General features: G+C 36.4%; 1 protein-coding gene across 1 annotated transcript; it reads right to left on the bottom strand.

Annotated features, from left to right (window-relative positions):
* Window positions 1-1,995: 1,995 nt before the first annotated feature.
* LOC123885992 lies at window positions 1,996-4,450 on the bottom strand. Its single transcript, XM_045935332.1, has 3 exons — window positions 3,324-4,450; window positions 2,290-3,203; window positions 1,996-2,051 (listed from the first exon to the last, which is right to left on the bottom strand). The coding sequence occupies exons 1-3, from the start codon at window positions 4,448-4,450 to the stop codon at window positions 1,996-1,998; spliced, it is 2,097 nt and encodes a 698-aa protein (XP_045791288.1).
* Window positions 4,451-15,209: the final 10,759 nt, after the last annotated feature.

Genomic DNA, 15,209 nt, shown 5'->3' with positions numbered 1-15,209 from the left:
ATTTTTAAACCAATAAACATGAAAATTGGTTCAAACCGGTTTGGAACTGACACCAAATTGGATTATAACTAATATGAAACATGATACATTGTAAAAAATAAGAGCCTGAGCCAACATTAAAGTCGATGGAAAAGGGTTTGTGCACCTATATACTTATCAAATTCTTGCACTGCACTTCTTGCTTTAATAGTTACTCTCCTAAAATAATCAAATGAAGTACGGTAATGTAACTTATTTATAGGGACCAAAATCTTATTTAACACTAATCATAATGTTCTCTAAGAAAAACATCTCACTCTTGTTGAAAACTGTTTTGAACCAATTTTCATGTTTATTGGTTTTCAAAATCCGGTGAAACTCTAATCATCTCCGACAACATCTCACTCTTATTCTTTTCATCAACACCTAAACTCTCACCGGCCACTACCTTTTCCTCCTCCTACCACGGTTACAACCTCCAAAACCCTAACAATATTTCACTCACAATCGCTCTTCTCTTTCACCGAACCTAAAATCAATCCCTAACTATGAAGCTTCCGCAAAAATCCAAAGTGAAAATCTGGCACACTAGTATAAAGATGTTGTACTCAACGCTTCACCACTATAGTATACTTTTAATGCGTGAATCAATGATCCAACATCCAACAGCGCATACACAAGGAATAATAAACTAAACAAACTGAAAGTAAATTAACACAGTGATTTGTTAACCCAGTTCAGCATAAGCCTACTCTGGGGGATACCAATCCAGGAGTGAATCCACTATGATAGTATTAGTTTGAAGCCCTCAATAAACCTCCCGTTTATGACTTCTCACCTAAACACCACCCGTGCTATATCCTACCTAAGACACACCTAGGTATGAGAACCTCCGCTCACCTCCTCTTGATCACAGCCACTGTGATCGTACACTTCTAGATTCAATAGGTGAAGACACACTTCATAAAACACACACCAATTCCTTACTTAAAAGCTTTGGAATTGTATACACACACTATCTCCTTGCTTAGAAGCTCCAGAGATATTACAATGCAAAAACACACAGTTCCTAGTCTAGTGGGAAATCAACACAAGACTTAGAACACAATAATCACAATACTAAAACCTAAACTCACGCTTTGTAAGACTCAATTCTGGTTTTTGTAATTTGAACAAAGGCTTCAACCTTCTTTAAATAGCCTACACAAGCTCAGGCTAGGTCTTCACTTAGGCTTCAATGGCATAGCTTGATTAATGGATCCTTCAAGGAATATTCTTCGATTAAAATGTTTTGTTTCCTTAACTTGAAGATCTGATTAGTAAGCACAAGTTGATCACGAGATCCATTAATAATTATGCGTGACAACGCTCCTTATCACAAACGATCATTTATTATGGATTCCATATTTAGAACTTAGGCGCGAGATCTCAACATACACAGGCCCGGCCTACTGGATGTGGTATCCAATGTTGAAGCATTGTACCGAACATCTTGCTTATACTGGATGGTGGAAGCATGTAGTTCCACATCAGGAAAGATCACATGTTTTAGCAAAATGAGGCCAACCATACAACGCCAACAATCTCCCCCTTTGGCAATTTTTGGCTAAAACATCCTAAGATAATTTCAACCATCCTAAAGGGATACACAGGCTACCTTTTCTTCAACTCAACGTAGGCACACAATCATGAAGTAAAGTAGAATAATTTAACATGCTTGTTTTAATAACCCCTCAAAAACAAATAGCATATTTATCATGTATCACATTAGAACTTCAGAGGCATGCAACAGCGGAAGGATAAGCACAAGAGCCTCATAGAAATTTGCCAATAGAGAGTATAAGATTCTCATAAAAGAAACACTGGGGAAAAATAAATTCCCTCAAAACTGAGAAAAATAAATTCTCAGGAACAGATGATGCTTCATCATGCAGTAGCACATTGTGTGCTAAGCAAAAATATTGCTCCCCCTCAAAAATAGAATCGAGTACCAAGTTCGTCTTACTCCCCCTTAATTCATGCATAGGAGTATTCAGATGATCCAGCATCTGATGGCACATCAAGCTCAGCATCTATTATGGCATACAATAACTACTCCCCCTTTTTAGCCACAAAATAGACAAAATGGGAACTGCATAAAATAATATCCAAAGACAGTGCAGATAGTAGCAGAGCAGAAAGTGCAGACAAAATATTACAAACCATGCACACTAGGTGCTAAATTCAGGGCTCAGCCCACAGACATGCAAAACAAAAAAAACCAAATAAGAAAACATCAGAATTACACAGAAGCACTTGGGGAGGAATCACTTTCTTCTCCTTCAGCATCTGAGTCCGCTTCTTCTCCACCACTAGAACTATCATCATCTGCATCAGCTGCTTGAGCTGCAGCCTCTTCAACCCTGAGAGCATGTATCATCCTTTCAAACTGCAACTTCTTTTCATCTAGCTCTTTACAGTTTGCTTCCAGCATAGCAATCATCTCCTTCCTTGTCATAGGAGTGTCAGCAGCAGCATTTGATGGTCCAGCAATATCTGGAGCATGCTGTTTACTGAACAGCTTCTGATGAATGGCCAAAGGAGTTGCCCTTTTCTTAGCAGACTCATCCTCATGCCTTATATTCAGATGTTGGGACAAGATGATGTCACAGATCAAGGTTGGAAATGCAATGGGTTGCTTGGTGACAGAGGTTTTAGCATGCTGCACAACTTGATTGAAAATATATAGACCAGCATTAAACTTAGTACCAGTACCAATCATATAAATGAGCTTACCCAGATTTGTTGCAATATCAGATGCATGTGTTGTAGGAACCCAGTTGACAGATGCAATACGATTCAAGATGGCATACTTTTGGGTTAGCTTGACAGCAGGTACCTTCGCCTTCTTTGGCCAGGTTTTCACCTTTTCAGCTGTGATAGTTTTGCAGACTACATTGTCAGATACATCTATGTCAGGGTGAGGATCATCAGCATTACCTAGCACCTTGTTGATCATACTTGGAGAAAATGTCACACATTTTCCTCGAACAAATACCTTCTGAAATTCTTTGTCCAAGGGATTGTCACAACCTATAGGAATGTTGACAACAAACTCCCTAACCAGCTTCTCATAGCAGGAGCCTAAGCCCCACACAGTTTTGATCAATCCAGCATCATTGATCAAACTCACAATCTCTTCACATTCCAGAATATCTTTACCTAGTTCCCTTTCCAGAGCCAATCTTCGTTTGCAAATGATTCCCCATCGTTGAGCATAGGATGGAAGATGAAATGAAACATTGTCACAAGGAAAGTCTTCAATGTCAGGAGCAACAACTTAAGGCATGGCCTTCTTAGCAGACATAGCCTTCTTAGCAGGAGGCTTGATGCTTGAATCATCCTTTTCAGCTTCAAAATCAGAGTCACTAGATGGTGCACTCTTCCTTTTCAGCACACCCTTTTTCTTTTCAGGAGGAGGTATAGACTTGCTCCAACTTTTCTTAGGACCATACTTGACAGGCTTCAGAGTAGTGTCCTTTGCTTTCTTGGTGACAACAGGGGTAGTGGTAACAGCAGGTGCAGGTGTAGTGGTCCTGCTTCTCAGTCTTCTCCCAATTCCTTTCTGAGTAGGTGGAGGTTGCAGATCTTCTTCAGAGGGGACTTCATCAACATCTACTATGTCCTGCTCTTCATTGGTGGTTTTCTCAGAATCTTCACCAGCTTCATTTTCTGGCTCAGAATCAGCCACATCTTCAGGGGTACTTTCTTTGTTTACTTCCTCTTCAGTGGAAGCTTCAGTATTAGATCCACTGCCAAACGACCCAGTGGCAGTGTTAGCATGTGGGCTAGATCCTCCTTTGGATGCTTCAACATCCTTCTCAGCATCAGTTGGTATAGAGGATGGTTCAACACCGGTTGGAGCATCGGTTACAACAGCCTTTTCTTGAGATTTTTCAGTAACATCAGTTATGACATTCGTGGGAACTGTCATATTCTCAGGAACACTCAGATTATTGCTCACACCAACATTCTCAGCAATATTTTGGGTTTTTCCTAGGGTTTCAACAGAACTAGGGTTTTCCTCTACAGAAGGGTTTTCTTGATTCACCTTTTCAGACACAGACTTAACAGACGATTCAACATTCGCATTTTTGCCGGAGGCAACATCATGCGATTCCACATTCGCAGTTTCAGAAAGATCCTTATTCAAGTATAGATCAGACATGCTCAAACCCCTTTTTATGGGAGATTGGGGTTTCTTCTTCTTAGACCTAACAGAATCAGACTTAATAGAGATTGAGGGAGACGATTCACTTACTTTCTTAGTGGATTTTGCAGATTTCTTCTTCTTAGAAGTAGTTGCAGGAATACTTGATAAAGGCATCACATCTACCACAACAGTTGTTCCTTCCTTCTTAGACTTTGATCTTGTTTTCACAGTATCAGCAATTTTGTTTTTGATCTGAGCGGAACCGGAAGATTGAGACATTTTCACAAAGGACTTGTTGAAGTTTTTGAGATTTTTGATGATTTGAGATGATGATTTGTGTTTGAGGATCGCAGCAGAAAGTTCAGAGGAAGTTGAAAGTTTTGGAAAGAAATAATGATGATATGAGAGTTGATAGCGTGTAATAGAGCAGTTATGGAAAGTATTTTTTGTCTTTCCTTGATTTACGTGCGCCAATAGATGAAATTTGGAGAACAAAACGGTTGCGCGCACATAATGCCTTAACTGCTATAATTCCTCATATAGGCAAATTCCTAATTTGCCCCTAAGCCTTTCAAACTGATTTGCATCTAAAGCTTTGGTAAAAATATCAGCTACCTGTTCTTCAGTTGCAACATGCTCCAACTTCACAATATTCTCTTCCACCAAATCCCTGATGAAGTGATGACGAATGTCAATATGCTTTGTTCTACTGTGCTGAATAGGATTTTTTGAAATATTTATGGCGCTTAAATTGTCACAGTACAATGTTAGAGCATCCTGTTCAACATTGTATTCCTTAAGCATCTGCTTCATCCACAATAATTGAGAGCAACTACTCCCAGCTGCAATGTACTCAGCCTCTGCAGTGGATAGAGAAACACAGTTTTGTTTCTTGCTAAACCATGAGATAAGATTTTCTCCTAGATAAAAACATCCACCAGAGGTGCTTTTTCTGTCATCTGCACATCCAGCCCAATCTGCATCACAATATCCCATCAACCTAGCATTGTTGGTGTGGGAATACATTATTCCATAATCAGAAGTTGCATTGACATACTTCAAGATTCTTTTTACTTGTGTAAGATGGCTCATCTTTGGCTCAGCTTGGTACCTAGCACATACACCCACTGCAAAGGTGATGTCAGGCCTGCTTGCTGTGAGGTACAGTAGGCTCCCTATCATGCTTCTATACAGGCTTTGGTCTACATCTACACCTTTCTCATCCTTGGTTAATTTTAGATGTGTGGCAGCAGGTGTTCTTTTGTGTGCAGCATTTTCCATGCCAAATTTCTTTATGATATTTTTAGCATACTTGCTTTGAGACACAAATATTGTGTCTTCCATCTGTTTCACCTGTAGTCCAAGAAAATAGGTTAATTCTCCTACCAAGCTCATCTCAAATTCAGACTGCATCTGTCTCACAAAGTGTTGGACCATCGGTTCCGCCATCCCTCCAAAGACTATGTCATCAACATATATTTGTGCTATCAACAAGTTTCCATTCATTTCTTTGACAAATAAGGTCTTGTCATTTCCACCTTTCTTGTATCCTTGGTTAATCAGGAATTCAGTTAACCTTTCATACCAAGCCCTTGGTGCTTGTTTCAAGCCATACAAAGCCTTTTTCAGTTTGTAGACATGATCCGGATGATTTGGATCTATGAAACCTTTGGGCTGTTCAACAAATACTTCTTCATGAAGATACCCATTTAGAAAGGCGCTCTTGACATCCATTTGGTAGAGTTTGAGTTTGAGGATGCAAGCTACACCAAGAAGCAGCCTTATGGATTCTAGTCTTGCCACGGGAGCAAAGGTCTCATCAAAGTCAATTCCCTCCACCTGAGTGTAGCCTTGAGCTACCAGTCTTGCCTTATTCCTTGTTACTGTACCCTTCTCATCAGACTTATTCTTGTATACCCATTTAGTGCCTATGACATTTACTCCATGTGGTCTTGGAACAAGGTCCCAGACTTCATTCCTCTTGAATTGATTCAATTCCTCTTGCATTGCTTCAATCCAGAACTCATCAGTAAGAGCCTCTTTTATGTTTTTAGGCTTAAATTTTGATACAAAACAAGTGTTTGAGATAGCATCAATCTTTCTTCTGGTAGCAATGCCCTGGTCTGGATCACCTATGATTAGATCTTTAGGGTGATTCTTCTGTGTCCTAATAGATGGTGCTTTTGCTGGGGCAGGTACAGAGTCTTGATCAGATTCATCACCTTTTAGTTCAGACTTTTCACTTTGTGTCATCTCATCAGAGTTGTCAGTAGATGGTTCAACATCTGTTTCCACATCCGATGGTTGAGTGGATGGTGCATCATCAATCACAACATTGATCGTTTCCATAATGATTTTGGTTTTTGTGTTATAGACCCTGTAGGCTCTGCTATTCAAGGAATATCCCAGAAATATACCTTCTTCACTTTTAGGATCAAGTTTTCGTCTTGGTTCTCTGTCAGCAAGAATGTAGCATTTACTTCCAAAAATGTGAAAGTGTTTCACAGTTGGCTTTCTTCCCTTCCATAATTCATACAAGGTTGCAGATGTTCCCTTTTTGAGTGTTACACGGTTGTGTATGTAGCAGGCTGTACTCATAGCCTCTGCCCAGAACTGATATGGAAGACCCTTGGCATGAAGCATTACTCTAGCAGACTCTTGAATGGTTCTATTCTTTCTCTCTACTACACCATTTTGTTGTGGTGTTATGGGAGCAGAGAATTCATGTTGGATACCTTCTGCTGCACAGAAATCATAGAATTTGCTATTCTCAAATTCCTTTCCATGATCACTTCTGACCCTTATAATGACAGACCCCTTTTCTCTTTGAAGTTGTACACATAAGTTTCTAAATGTTTCAAAACTATCTGATTTTTCTCTAAGGAAGTCTATCCATGTAAATCTAGAGAAATCATCCACCATAACAAAAGCATACCTTTTTCCTCCAAGACTTTCAGTCTGCATAGGTCCCATCAAATCCATGTGTAACAATTCAAGTGTTCTGGTAGTAGATTGATGTTGAAGCCTTGGGTGCGCCACCTTGGTTTGTTTGCCTATCTGACATTCTCCACATATTGTTCCTTCGTCTATCTTTAGCTTGGGTAATCCTCTGATTGCTTCTTCAGCTATGGCCTTTTTCATTCCTCTCAGGTGTAGATGACCCAACTTTTGATGCCAGAGTTTGACTTCCTCATTTTTGCTTATGAGGCAGGTAGACATATAATTTCCTTCTTCAGACACCCACAAGTAACAATTGTCTTTGGACCTTACTCCCTTCATTATCAGTTTTCCTTCTTCATCTGTAACAAGACATTCTGATTGTGTGAAGTTCACCTTCATGCCTTGGTCACATAGTTGACTGATGCTAATCAAATTTGCTGTAAGTCCTTTTACTAACAGAACATTGTCTAAGTTTGGTAACCCATTATCAATTAGGTTTCCAATTCCTTTTATTTCTCCCTTAGCTCCATCTCCAAATGTTACAAAGCTTGTGGCATAGGACCTTAGGTTGGCTAGATACCCTTCCACTCCAGTCATGTGTCTAGAGCATCCACTGTCAAAATACCAATCTTGTTTAGATGATGCCCGCAGTGATGTATGAGCTATCAGGCTTACACCATCTTCCTTCTTCTTCCATTCTTTCTTGACATTCACGTTCTCAGATTTGGGTTCAAGTGGCCGTGAATTCTGTGGATAGCCGTACAGTTTGTAGCAATAAGGTCTAATGTGCCCTTTCCTACCACAATAATGACACTTCCAATTCCTTCTTTTAGTCCTAGATCTTGACCTGTTGTATTGATGGTGAGGCGGATGTTGAGCCATCGAGTTAGCCTGGACATGCTGCTTGGGTTTTAACCATGTGTCAGTTCCCTGATGTGTGGGAGGATGAGGAGGTAGTAACCCACCACTAACAGGAAAAGTTTTATCAATGGGGGTAGTGATTGTAGCTTTGTTGTAACCCATTTCTTGATCCACTATCTCGTAATCAAAACCAATAGGTTTCTTACCAGCACTTTGTTTTAGAAGCATGGCTTGAAACTTTTCTTCTCCTGATGCAAAGACCCTAACTTGTTTTCTAGCATGCTCCAAGTCTTCATTCAGCTTTTCAATCTCTTTGTTGAGAGTCTTAATTATATCCAGACATTCATTCTTCTCGGCCTGAAGTTGACAATTTGTCTCCTTTTGTTTTTCCAAGGCTTTGCAGAATTCATTGCTCCTGATGAATAAGTCCTTATAGGTAGTCAGAAGTTCTTCATATGATGTTTCATCGCAGGATTCAACATCAGATTCATAGACACCTGTCAATGCATTGACAAGTTTAGCAGATTCACCTTCATCTTCTTCTGAATCATCCTCATCTGACCAAGTAACAGCAAGACTCTTCTTCTTCTTCAGAAAAGTAGGGCATTCAGATTTGATATGACCAAATCCTTCGCACTCATGACACTGAACTCCTCTAGATGAAGTACTTTTATCATCACTTCTGGTCCTCCTTTGACTAGATACAGGTTTGTTGAAGTCAGATTTGGTGCTTGGACCATTGAACTTATTGTTGAGGTCAGATTTGGTGTTTGGACCATTGAATTTATTTCTTTTATCCATCCTCTTCATGATACGGTTGAACTGTCTTCCAAGTAACACCATGGCTTCAGATAAACTTTCATCACTCTCCATATCTATCTCATCATCTTCTGCAGTATTAGAAGTAAAAGCCAAACTTTTGTTTTTCTTGTCTTTTCTTTGGTTTATGCTCATCTCATAGGTTTGAAGTGAGCCTATTAGTTCATCCACTTGAATGTTGGCCAGATCCTGAGATTCTTCTATTGCTATTACTTTCATGTCAAACCTCTTAGGTAGAGATCTGAGAATTTTGCTCACCAGCTTTTCATCTGATATGGGTTCTCCCAAAGCATCAAATGAATTTGCAAATTCTAAAATATTCATGTGAAAGTCATGAATAGTCTCTTCTTCCTTCATACTCAGATTTTCAAAATTTGTGCGAAGCATCTGAAGTTTGGACAGCTTTACCTTGTTGGTTCCTTCATGTGCTTTCCTGAGTATTTCCCACGCCTGTTTGGCTACAGTGCATCGTTTAACAAGTCTGAACATGTTGATGTCCACCCCATTGAATATGGCATTCAAGGCTTTTGAATTTCCCAGAGCTAGGTCATCCTCGTCTTTGGAATAGTCTTTATTAGGCTTGATTTCACCTGTTACCTTTCCATCCTTATCAATGACCATAGGAGGTTCCCATCCATTTTCTACAGCTTTCCATGTTCTGCTATCAATGGATTTAAGAAACACCATCATCTTAGCTTTCCAGTAGTCATAGTTCTCAGGCCCAGTTAGCAGTGGTGGTTTAGAAACCGTTCCTCCTTCCTTGTCCATCTCACCAGAAATTTCCGTCCCTGAAGCTCACCCTGAGATTCGAGCAGGGTGCCTGCTCTGATGCCAATTGAAAATCTGGCACACTAGTATAAAGATGTTGTACTCAACGCTTCACCACTATAGTATACTTTTAATGCGTGAATCAATGATCCAACATCCAACAGCGCATACACAAGGAATAATAAACTAAACAAACTGAAAGTAAATTAACACAGTGATTTGTTAACCCAGTTCAGCATAAGCCTACTCTGGGGGATACCAATCCAGGAGTGAATCCACTATGATAGTATTAGTTTGAAGCCCTCAATAAACCTCCCGTTTATGACTTCTCACCTAAACACCACCCGTGCTATATCCTACCTAAGACACACCTAGGTATGAGAACCTCCGCTCACCTCCTCTTGATCACAGCCACTGTGATCGTACACTTCTAGATTCAATAGGTGAAGACACACTTCATAAAACACACACCAATTCCTTACTTAAAAGCTTTGGAATTGTATACACACACTATCTCCTTGCTTAGAAGCTCCAGAGATATTACAATGCAAAAACACACAGTTCCTAGTCTAGTGGGAAATCAACACAAGACTTAGAACACAATAATCACAATATACTAAAACCTAAACTCACGCTTTGTAAGACTCAATTCTGGTTTTTGTAATTTGAACAAAGGCTTCAACCTTCTTTAAATAGCCTACACAAGCTCAGGCTAGGTCTTCACTTAGGCTTCAATGGCATAGCTTGATTAATGGATCCTTCAAGGAATATTCTTCGATTAAAATGTTTTGTTTCCTTAACTTGAAGATCTGATTAGTAAGCACAAGTTGATCACGAGATCCATTAATAATTATGCGTGACAACGCTCCTTATCACAAACGATCATTTATTATGGATTCCATATTTAGAACTTAGGCGCGAGATCTCAACATACACAGGCCCGGCCTACTGGATGTGGTATCCAATGTTGAAGCATTGTACAGAACATCTTGCTTATACTGGATGGTGGAAGCATGTAGTTCCACATCAGGAAAGATCACATGTTTTAGCAAAATGAGGCCAACCATACAACGCCAACACAAAGCGATAGAACAACCATCGATTTTGAAACGTAGAGGTCGACCGCGAAAATAGAGAAGAAAACATAACAAAACTGTAACCGATGAATCAAAGAAGATTTCAAAGCCAATTGCATTGATTGGACGTTAGGTTTTGAAAGAGTTTTCGAAAAGTGAGTGTTGTTAGAATTGGAAAAGTTGTTAGCTATAGGATCGGATTTTACATAGTTGAGAATGAAGATGGTGTTTGTGAAGATTTGGATAGTTCTGAAATTAGGAAAATTATTTTGGAGGATTGTGACTTACACGAGGATTGGGATCGTTCTATAACGATTTCAATTCTCACATTAGAATTAAAATCCTTACAGAAAGAATCCAATCCTCGTTTAAATCACAATCCTCCAAAAGAATTTTCCTAATTTCACCACTATCCAAATCTTCATAAACACCTTCTTCATACTCAACTATGTAAAATCCGATCCTATAGCTAACAATTTTTCCAATTCTAACAATGCTCGGTTTTAGAAAACTCTTTCAAAATATACGTCCAATCAAAGCAATAGGCTTTGAAATCTTTTTTCGATTCATTGGTTTCTGTTTCATACTGTTTTCTTCTCTATTTTCGCGGTCGACCTCTACGTTTCGAAATTGATGGTGGTTTTGTCACTTTGGATTTTTGCGAAAGCTTCATAGTTAAGGTTTGTTGAGATTTAGGTTATGTGAAAGGTTCGGTGAAACAGAAGAGAGATATTGAGGGACATATTTTTAGGGTTTTGGAGAATGTAATGGTGGTGGGAGGAGGAAAAGGTGGTGGCCGGTGAGAGATCAGGTGTTGAGGAAAGCAACAAGGGTGGGATGTTGTCGTACATAAGTAAGTTTCATTCATTGAAAAAAAAACATTTAGAAAAAAATAAAAAATAATAGCCACCTTAGCAACTTTAGGCAAAATATGCATCCATTTCTTCTTAGAAATAGAGACATCCCCTTAGCTTTCATTTTTCTTCTTACAGTACTAAAGTCCACATGCTTTTATCTTCGAAAAGCCTATATATGGACTTTAGTACTGTAAGAAAATAAATGATGGTTAACGATGGCTCTGGTTATAATTAAGAACGTGTATGAAATATATGTTGATGTAAAACTGGTTTATAAGAATGCAATGACATACAATAAAAAGAAGATATCCATGTAATAGCTAACTTCTATGACAACTATAAACTATTTTAGCTACTTTCATTTCCCTTTGTTTAATTAATAACCCTAACAAAGTCCAATTGAAGAATTCAAAATAAAATTCAAATAAAAGGAAGAGACATAATTTAAAATATTTTGATCAAAGTGTGTACCTCAACTTCTGCCTGCATGAATCAATCTTAATCCGATATTTATAGCCATTCAACATTTTGTTAAAACGACGCATGATCTCGTCTTCAATTTCTTCTGAAGCACATCGCAATGGTTTCATAGAATCGGTAGGAGAATTTTCTCAGCCTTTGTTTTTTCAATCATTTTGTTCGTCAGTTGAATTGTAAAACATCTTTGACTTGATTCTCAAACTGCACTCAACAAAATTCAAACTTATAAACACCATAAGCACATCAATACATATCATCGATTTTATGTTTCTCATATTAATAAATGCAACTCCAATTTAAACAAAAATCTATGAATAAATTGGTGAAAAGAAAACTACAATCAATTACAAAATAATAGAGGGCATGCAAAACATAGTATTAGAACTTAATATTCCAGAATATCTTATAAGATTTTATCCATTTAATTTACTAATATTCATAAAAGATAAATCACAAAAAAATTGCATGATAAAATTATTAAGTATAATTCTTGATACAAACCTAGATTCCTTCCGGTTAAAGAAAACACACATTCACGCAGTCAAGAGATAACATTGGTGAAGATCGAATACCTAGCAATTAATTTTAACTTCACAATATCTCATTTAAAATATATCTCAAAATATGGGTTGTAAGCAATCTTTTAAATTTTAGCTTCACCCAATCAAATATAAAATATAACGAATTTATAAGTTGGGTGCAACTCATCAATTACAGAACCGACTTTTAAGGTGAAGATTATTTCTAGACCTTATATCATCAAATGTGGGTCTTTTAACACACTCCTCTTACACCTAAGACCGGATGTTAGACTCGTAAAAAAACCGAAATCTGTTTATATATTGAGACAAACATTAACAATATGAGTATTTAGAATAAAAAAAGAAATCAACATAGAATTTTGCAATGTGATGCAAACCACACTTTGTGTAATATCTAAATTTCATTATTATTCAATTATTCCTACTCTCAATTTCCTTATTAAAAATAGAGAAATTGATAGTGTTAAAGATGGTGAAAATAACACAAAAGAATGGATGAAAACACGATATGTGGTGGCAAAAAAAAAAACAATAGTATTGAATTATGAAAAGAGTTTTACATTATCAATCAAAGAGTGTTCATAAGAATTATGCATCACTGTTCCAGTGGTTAGTGATGCCTAATTCCAATCTATGCAATCCAACAATTTTGAGATGAAAATATTTTTTCACAATACAACACAAGTGTTATCAATATGTAAAATCTTATATATATATTGCAATAGTATTGAGGTAGTATTAAAAAATTGTGACTTTTTCTCTGATTTAATTTTTTATTACTTCATGACTATCTTTTTTCTTAATTTGTTTGGTCTATTCTTTGACCGTTTAAATTTTTTTTGACCAAAATTATTACATGTTTATCCTTTTTCTTAATTTGTTTGGTCTATTCTTTGACCATTTAAAATTATTTTGACCAAAATTACTCCCTCCGGTCCTTTTTATAAGGAACACTTAGGGCAAAAAATTTGGTCCTTTTTATAAGAAACTTTGACCAATTTTCAAATGTTTTAAATGTTCAATTTCACTTATGCCTTTATTTATTATGAGAGAGAATTTAAAAATAAGTAAGTTAGTTGAATAAAGAGTAATTAAATAAGGCTATACATGGACTAAATTTAAATTTATAAGAGTATTAAATGAAAATAACTATGTTAAATGTGCTTCATTGGTCTGTGTGATTTTTTCAAAATGTTTCTTATAAAAAGGACCGGAGGGAGTATTACATGTTTATCCTTTTCTTAATTTATTTGGTCTATTTTTTTTCCCTATTTTTTAAATGGTTTTAAAATTTAGTAGTAATAAATTGAAATATTATTAACCAACAATGAATGGTTCAACCAATAAATAAAAAACAAATGGTTCAAGTGATAAGGGGTTTGGTCCCCTTAAGCATGTGGTCAAGGGTTCGACTTTTTTGGCTTATGCCTATGAACAAAATTTGGTTGGGAGGGGAGAATTCACCTTATGTGTCCCACAAGTTTTCCAACGGAGATTAGTCATCGCTAACGACGGTGGAAATTTCGGTAAACAAATTAAAAAAAATGAAATATTATTACATGTTTTAAGTAGGTCTATAGACTAAAAAATTGTAATAAAATCATTGAACTATTTTTTTTCAAGTAGGTCCATCGATTAAAAGAGTGTTAGTCAACCGTTAGTGATCAAAACTTATTTTATTTTCAGTTTGCAAGAACATAATTTAGTTGATAGGAACATAATATTATACATGTATGGGCGAGGGTTCAAACTTGGGATTCTCCACTTATTTACCTCAAGGGGGTGAATGTCTAGTCACCAAGTTACTTGACCAAAAATATAAAATTAAAAAAAAAAATCCTGAACTAATTTACATTTTTGTAAATAGGTTCGTGAAGTAATTTAATCACATGAATATTGATTTATTTTCTAAGTTTAATTTATTATCATTATAATTTTTATTTATTATAATTTTATATTAATAATGAAATATAAAACTAAAGGTTTAATAGCATATTTAGTCCCTTATGTTTATTTTAGGTTTCAATTTGGTCTCTTATGTTTAAAATGTTTCAAGTTGGTCCCTTATGATATTGATGTCAACATAAGTTCGACATTTTCGTTAAATTTAGAGTTAATTTTTTCTAACTTTTTGTTGAATTTTGAGTTAATTTATTATAAAACTTTCACGTAGTACCCTCTTAAGTTGTCCACGTATGCAAATTCATTACCCACATAGACGATTTAATCAAAAATTTGACAAAAAGGAGCAACTTGAAACGTTTTAAACATAAAAGTCCAAATTGAAACTTAAAATAAACATAAGGTCGAGGCAAATATGCAATTAAACTAAAAAAAATATTATTTGTAAAAAAAAACAAATTGATTAAACCTTCATTTTATTATATATAATAAAATGTAATAATTTTAAGATTTAAATATTTAGTTTCTATTGGTCATAAAATTATCTCCTACTAATATAAGAAAAGAAGATGCTTAACAAATCTCTTATCTGCCCCTAAAAAAATGTTATCTTTTTAATATTTCTGTTCACACTTCTAACCAAGGTTACAATTGTCATATTTTGTGCAAAAATCTCTGATTTGTTTAAAAGAAAAACTCTTCTCTATAGGCACGACATAACACATTAAATGTGGGCACAACAAATTAAAATAGAACACATATCATTTAAATTAAAATATATTAAAAATAAATG

Source organism: Trifolium pratense, linkage group LG5, assembly GCF_020283565.1.
Source record: "Trifolium pratense cultivar HEN17-A07 linkage group LG5, ARS_RC_1.1, whole genome shotgun sequence".
Classification (NCBI taxonomy): Eukaryota; Viridiplantae; Streptophyta; class Magnoliopsida; order Fabales; family Fabaceae; genus Trifolium; species Trifolium pratense.
Note: the sequence above shows the minus strand (reverse complement) of the source record. Positions and strands in the feature narration are given on the sequence as shown.